Source organism: Chenopodium album, chromosome 2 (assembly GCF_948465745.1).
Source record: "Chenopodium album chromosome 2, dcCheAlbu1.1, whole genome shotgun sequence".
Taxonomy (NCBI): domain Eukaryota; kingdom Viridiplantae; phylum Streptophyta; class Magnoliopsida; order Caryophyllales; family Amaranthaceae; genus Chenopodium; species Chenopodium album.
The window spans coordinates 76,463,961-76,471,845 of record NC_137835.1 but is presented as its reverse complement, the minus strand read 5'-3'; the positions used below and the strand labels follow the sequence as shown (position 1 = coordinate 76,471,845).

The following is a 7,885-nucleotide window of genomic DNA, read 5'->3' as shown; positions in this document are numbered from 1 at the left end:
CTATTTGGTACAACCGGTAATACGTGCTACGTGGCACTTCATGATTGATTTTTTTTTAATTAACTTTTTTCTACTAAAAAAAAAACCACCCATCACCTTCTTTCTCTCTCTTCCCCCATCACCACCATAGTCCACCGTACCCCCTTGGCCCCCTAACGCTTCAAGCCCACCGAAAAAACACCCCTTCCCCCAAAACTACCCGCAAACCCACCCTCTTTAGCCGACGGTTCAAACCCCAACCTTCTCTACCGTAATTCCAATTCCCACCCACAACGGAAACCCAAGCAACCCTCCCTTCATTTCCCCGTATTTGAGACAAATCACAACATAAATTAATAATTGGGGTTGAATTTGTTGTGAATTGGTGGTGGGTTGTTATTTTGTTATTGTTGGTGTAGTGAAGTGAGGGAGAAGCTTATTTATGGCAGATTGGTGGTGGTCTGGAGTGTGATCGGAGGGAGTATGATGTGTTGGTTGATGTGAGGTGGTGTAGGACGATTTGAAGGGTTGTTGTTGGTGTTGTTTGGTTGGGTTTGTTTGTGAGAAGGGCTGCTGGAATTTTTGTGAGGTGGTGTTGCTTCTAGGTGGCTTTAATGTGAGGATGGTGCTGCTGTTGTTTGTTGCAATGTGTGTTGCTGTTGTATGGAAATGGAGCAGGGGAGTTGGTGTGTGGGTTGGGCGGTGATGGCAGGGGAAGCTGTGAGGGGGTTGGTGTGTGGTGGCACCGTGGCATGGAGGTGATGGATAAGAGGGGCAGCAGATGGAGCTTTGGGTGGTGGTAATGGATGAAGATGATGGCAAATGGTGGGAGGAAGAAGAGAGAAAGAGATGACCGGTTGTTTAGGTGATCGGTCACTTTGGTTCATTTTGGGAAGAAGGGGTATAAAGGTTGGATTATTCTGGAATAATCCAAAAGTTGGTTTATTTTGGGAGAATGGAGCAAAGATTGATTTATTTAAAGTAATTTTTCCTAAAACATAATGAAGTTTACCATTAACCTTGAAATAAAAAGAGAAAAGAGAGACTTGCCTAGGTGCTTTGGCGCCTCCACGTTGAAAGTTGGGGAGTACAAAGCCTTTCTTATACTAAGTGGTTGATGCCTTAACCTAGTAGAGATCTTTTAGGTAGGAGTTATGTTTGCATCAAAGTAAATCTTTGCAGGTTATGCCCAAAAAGAATAATACTTCCTCCAATTTATTACTACGTAGTTGATACCGTTTGACTTTTAAAATATTCATAAATTATACTTTGACTAGCTTTTGTGATTAATAGCTACGGTAAATTAAAACATAGTCAAGTGGGATCTTGTTTGAATCGTCTTAATATATATTTTATTAATTTTCACTTTTTATAATTTTTCAATGTCGAGAATTAGAGATATTAATCGTTAAATTAGTGCGTTAACAAGCGTGGTAAAAAAAGATGTCAGCTAAATTAAAACAGAGGTTTTATTTATTAATGGACTCATGTTGACCCGGGGTGTTATAGATGTTATCAAAGTCGAGACCCATTTCGATTTTAAGAGAATGAAGTTTACCTTATATGGGAGTTGATACCTTAACTTAGTAGAGGTCTCTTAGATAGAGATTTTGTCTTGCACCAAAGAATTATTGCCTGAAAACGATCTAGGTTCTCTTTCTAATGCATTTAAACGGTGTATTAGCTAATTTTCATTATTACATTTACAATAAAAATTACAACTCGACATTGTTTGACTCTCACACTAAGGGCCTGTTCTCATTGACTGAACTCAGTTGAGCTGTATTGAACTGAACTGAACTGAACTGAACTGAAATGAATATTTTATAAGAGAAGGAAATTAGAAGCTGAATTGAATTGAATTGAACTGAACTGAAAATAAACGTATGAGAACAGACCCGCCATCAGTTTAGAAAAAACATAATTTTGATTCAGTAAGAATTACATGGAGTAATAGAGAATCAATAAAAATAATATCATTTCAATAAAAATAATTTCAATTTAGCAAAAATAAGATGAAGTTTATCGAGCCTAATTAATTTGATTTAAAAAACATTAATGGGGGCAAGTGTTGAACGCGGAATACACCATATAGCGAAATGCTAGATTCCCTTACTCCGGAGAAAAGTCCTCAATAACATGTGACACCATCAATTCACATTTTTCTTCTCCCCCATAAATTACCCCTCAAACCCCCTTCTTCTCACCAATTCAATCTCCAACCTCACTTTCTCTCTCCTCACTTCTTTCTCTCTCTCTCTAACCAGATCTCCGCTTCTCTTTCTCTCTCCTCTTCCGCCATGGCAGGACCTTCAGTTCCTGCTACCTTTCTCCTGAAAGATGAGCTTGATATAGTCATCCCCACCATCAGAAACCTTGATTTTCTCGAAATGTGGAGGCCATTTTTCCAACCTTACCACCTGATTATTGTTCAAGATGGAGATCCTTCTAAGACCATTAAGGTCCCTGAAGGGTTTGATTATGAGCTTTACAATAGGAACGATATCAATCGTATTCTGGGTCCTAAGGCCTCTTGTATCTCTTTCAAGGATTCTGCTTGTAGATGTTTTGGGTACATGGTTTCTAAGAAGAAGTACATCTACACCATTGATGATGATTGCTTTGTAAGTTTCTGATTTTTGGAATTGATTTGTTGTTTTTTCTGATCTGGGTTTTGTGCGATTTTTAGGTTTCGATTTGATATTTATTGTCAATTTTTGTGGTGTAATGCTGAATTAATTGAGGGGTATTTTAATTTACTGATTTTCTCATCTGAATTTTGTGGAAATACAGGTTTTGATTCGATGATTTTCTCGAATTTTGAGCTTGAGTCAATTGAATTGGGGTTTAGTGGGGGTTTTTGATTTAATGAATTTCTGATCTGGGTATCGATTCAATTTTTTTTTTTTTTTTTTTCAGATTTGGGTTCTGATGTTGATTGTTGAATCAATTCAAGGGTTTTGGTGGGTTTTTGATTCAATGATTTGGGTGTATGAAAAATTTTGAATTTTGATGGGGAAATGTTTGATGGGTACGATTTGATTTTGTTGGCTTATTGTTGATTTGATCTTTGATTTGAATAAACTTTTTGTGGTTGTTGAATTTGAAAATTTGAATTTTTTTGGACTTGATCTGATTCTAGGTCGGTGGATTCCCCTTTTGTGCTTCTTTTTAGCATATGATTGCTTTTTCACACTTTCATTTCAAGTTTTATGTCCTTGACTATGTAAATTATGCTAATCTATTGACATTGTTTGTTATGATACTATAGAAAAATATAATATGTTAGATCTTATACGTGGTCCATTCAATTCTATTGTTTCAGACCTTTTAAAGGCTCTAATGAGTAATGACATTGACTTTAGGATGTTTATTATTTGTATCTGATCATGACTTATGGGCTAACATTGTTTGTTTGTTTGATTATCATGATTATCATGTTACATACATTGTAATTTCTTCAGCATTTTTAATATTCGGGTTTCGTATGATTGATCTATTACCCTAGGTCATATTCATTACCAATTGTTAATAGCTCTCTCTAGCTTATTGGTTCTTCCCAACTTGTGTATTGCTGAATTGGCTCTGAGTGAGTTCGATGTTGCTTGCCATTGATTGAACTCTATAAGGCTGATTGTTTCTAGCTGGTTAATGTGTGATCTATGTTTCTTAGATCTTAACTGTCCTTGTTTCGAAGTTAAAGCTACAATTTGCACTTTTGATGGTCATTTTTGGATTTGAATTGGGTTTGGATCTAATGTTGATAATTTTTCGAACAATGTAGGTTGCCAAGGATCCATCTGGGAAAGACATTAATGCACTGGAGCAACACATCACTAACCTTCTTTGTCCATCAACCCCACTTTTCTTCAACACCCTTTATGATCCATACAGGGATGGTGCTGATTTCGTCCGTGGATATCCCTTCAGCATGCGTGAAGGTGCTAAGACCGCTGTTTCTCACGGTCTTTGGTTGAATGTCCCTGATTATGATGCTCCCACCCAGCTTGTGAAGCCCCTTGAGAGGAACACCCGGTATGATTAATTACCGCTCTTGGAACTTGGAATGGTTCTGTTTTTATTCCACATTGTTACTCTTTCTAATTTTCTCTTTGCTTTCTAGGTTTGTTGATGCTGTTATGACCATCCCCAAGGGCACCCTCTTCCCTATGTGTGGCATGAACTTGGCTTTTGACCGTGAGCTCATCGGACCTGCTATGTACTTTGGACTCATGGGTGACGGCCAGCCTATTGGCCGTTACGACGACATGTGGGCTGGATGGTGTGTTAAGGTTTGCTACTTGTTCCTGTCTTAATAAGCAATTTGAGTTCTTATTGTTGTCATTTCAAGTATCCAGGCACCCAGCTTTGGAATTCAAGTGTCATAAATTGTCGGTAGCTCTTCATTAAGCTGATATAAACTTAAAACTCATCAGTATCAAAACTTGAAACACGACCTGATTTCAGCTTATAGAGTTGCTCCAAAATATAGCAACTAATTAGCAAGCTAGGCCTTGTCTCTGTGATGTAAACAATTCATATGTGATAGAAGCACTAATACATCATATGGTAGCACATACTGTCAACTTTAAAATACTAATGATGCTTTTTGGTCGATTATACAGGTTATCTGTGATCACCTAGGACTTGGAGTGAAGACCGGGCTTCCTTACATCTACCACAGCAAAGCTAGTAATCCATTTGTGAACCTGAAGAAGGAATACAAGGGTATCTTCTGGCAAGAAGAGTGCATCCCGTTCTTCCAGAGCGCAACCCTCCCAAAGGACTGTACTACTGTCCAAAGCTGTTACCTTGAGCTCTCCAAGCAAGTCAAGGAAAAGCTTGGAAAGGTTGATGAGTACTTTGTCAAGCTGGCTGATGCCATGGTCACATGGATCGAGGCTTGGGATGAGTTGAATGGTGCTCCAGCTGCTGTTGCCAATGGCAGCGCCTAATAAGAGCAGTTTATAGAGTGGTTCAAGGCCTTGTATTGCCATTCGTTATCTCTTATTAATTCAAGCTTTGAATCATTGAGGTTTGCTTGGAGGCTTAGGGATTTTTCGTTTCAGGCAGAGATATAGGATTTAATTATTTTCATAATTTTTTTTTCAAAAAACAGGGGAGTTCTGTAGCCAGAACCTCCTCTACCTATCCTATTTATGTATCCAGTAGATTGAGCATTTGTTATTTGTTTTTTTGGGATTCATATGTTAGAGTACTATTATTCGTTGCTGATTTCTCCTTTAGAAAATTATTTGTTGCTTGTTTCTCTAGTACCTCATTTTTTTTTGAAGACAAACATGGGGAATTAGTTTATCAAATCAAGATCCGCCAAAGATCCCACCTAGCTGCTAAGTGAGCAACAGTATATCCTTGCTCGTCGAACATGTGCACAACTAAAATTAATGAAATCATTACACAGACTACCAATATCCTCAAAGAAATGGAAGATTGGAGCCGCTCCCTGATGCTTGTCTCTAATGGCACGCACCACATTCAAGCACCACATTTCCATATCCAAACATGCACGCAAGCTGAACTCCAAAGTGTGCAGCAGCAGCTTCTGCAGTCTTGGACGCCCACCTGCAGGAAGTTCTCTTCGTTGCCACAAGCAGCAACTTGCCCCATTCATCAAGAACAACCACTCCCAAGCAAGTCTAGGCACAGAGGCATCAACATTTACCTTGACAAGGTGGCGATGTGGCGGTACCCAACTAGCTTTAGAGAACGTAACAGAAGCTAGACCACCCCCACCAACTCTAGCATTGTAGACACAATAACCATCACATAATCTGACGAAACTTGCACCCACCATCACACCATTGATCTCATTTGCTTCGTCAAAAATCTCCTTATTTCTACACCACCATCTTGCCCACGCCAGACATAGAAAAGGTCGTAGCTTTGCTTTGTCAAGTTAACTCGAAACCCAGCAAAATAAATCTTGAAAGGAGGACATCGGAGCATCATTTAACAAGTCAAGGAAGTTTCTGTGCTGGCAAATACTCAAGGCGTGTTTACAGTTGAAAAGAGCATGAATTATGGACTCACTTGCAGGCTTGCAGCACCACAAATCGAACACATGCTTGAGGGCCTTATATGACGGAATTACAGCCTTTCCATCACACCAAGAGACCCTTTACAGGTCCTCCAAACAAAATGGTATAACTTTGGAGGACCTTTTATATCCCAGACCATTTTCCATAGCTCTCGCTCAATGTCACCATAAAGCAATTCCCACGATCATACCTTATCCAGTCTTCCTAGCCAATAAGCATATTTTACAGAGAATAAACTCGACTTAGTAGACCACCAGAACCTCTTATCTTCCACCCACACACTCGGCAGAGGGATATCAAGAACAGCAAGTCCATCTCTTTCCTCGAATGTAGCTGCCACCATTTCAGAGTTCCAGCATCTGTTTTCAAAATCAATAAGCTTGCTTACCCGCAAATCAGTATCGCAGGTGAATTGTGGTTGGGCGATTGGGGGGTAGGGGTAGAAAGAGTACTATCACCAACAAGCCAAGCATCCTCCCAAACCTTAATAGAAGAGTCGTTTCCCACTCTCCACTTTAACCCCTCAAGGAGCAAGGATTTTGCCTCCCAAATACTCCTCTACGTGTAACTAGGATTAAAGCCTCTTGATGCACAACAAAAATTAGAATATTTAAAATACTTGGCCTTGAGGATTTTTTGCAGCAATGTATTATTATTAGCTCATATTCGCCACCCTTGTTTCGCAATAAGAGAAAGGTTAAAACATTTAAGGTCCCTAAATCCCATACCACCTAACAATTTTGGGAGACAAAAATCCTCCCATCCATGCCAATGAATCCTCTTATTCGTATCATCTGAGCCCCACCGGCCACCGAAACCAAGCTAAAATTGAATGAATTTCATCAATGAGACAATCTAGATACTCATCATGTAAGTTGGACTTGCTTGTGCCACCGCCGTGATTAATATCTCTTTGCCTGGGTGAGATAACAATTTCTCGTTCCATCCTTACAGTTTCTTCCAAATACGCTCCTTGAGACAAGTGAAGCTGCTTTCTTGGATCTTCCAATAAGAGTCTTCAACTAAATACTTCTCATGTCCATCCACTCCCCTAACACTGAGAGTTTCAATAATCAACTTCCTTTTCTCCGCATTCACACACTTGCTAAAAGCTATTTCAGTTTTGCTTAAATTGACTTTTTGTCCGTAACCTCTTTCGTAGCTACTAATTATTTCAGCAGTTTTAGAGCATTCTTGCAAATTAGCCTTCACAAATAAAATACTATCATCCGTAAAGAAAAGATGAGAACCCTTGATGCATCCCTACAATCCTTAACCCCATGAATCAAATTATCTGACGCCGCCTTTGATATCATTGTAGAGAAAGCCTCTACACGTATCAGAAACAAGTATGGCGACATTATGTCACCTTGTTAAGTCCATATTGTTTTGTTTACAAATTTACCTCTAACCCGATAGTTTTAAATCATCAACCAGGAAATAGGTCCAAAAGAGTGGTGTAAACTGTATGCAGTACCGTAGTATATGTCATCGGCGAATATGTATTTAAGACGACTTGATATGAATGACTAAAGTTTGTTGAAAAAATGTTACAAAAACTTAGAATCTTTACAATGTGAAATTTAGAAGGAATTAAGGTTGGATTTTATATTCCATTCTTTGTCATAAAGATTTGACATTTTATAATTTTCCATTTCAGCTCAATTCTTGTGTAAATGCTAATTCACCCTTGATATGCTACTGCCAGATCACCAATTTTCTTATATAGGTCACACTTTTTGAATGTTTATAGATCATCGCCATATTAACCTACTTAAGAATAAGAGAAAAAAGTGTTGAGTAAAATCTTGTTAAATGTTAAATCATCTCAAGAATTATGAAATCTT

At 38.6% G+C, this 7,885-nt stretch overlaps 1 protein-coding gene across 1 annotated transcript; it reads left to right on the top strand.

Annotated features, from left to right (window-relative positions):
- Positions 1 to 2,145: 2,145 nt before the first annotated feature.
- LOC145601037 (putative UDP-arabinopyranose mutase 2) lies at positions 2,146 to 5,192 on the top strand. Its single transcript, XM_081656955.1, has 4 exons — positions 2,146 to 2,603; positions 3,764 to 4,014; positions 4,103 to 4,271; positions 4,605 to 5,192. Exons 1-4 carry the CDS (start codon positions 2,280 to 2,282, stop codon positions 4,932 to 4,934), a joined length of 1,074 nt encoding a protein of 357 aa, XP_081513081.1. The 5' UTR covers positions 2,146 to 2,279; the 3' UTR covers positions 4,935 to 5,192.
- Positions 5,193 to 7,885: the final 2,693 nt, after the last annotated feature.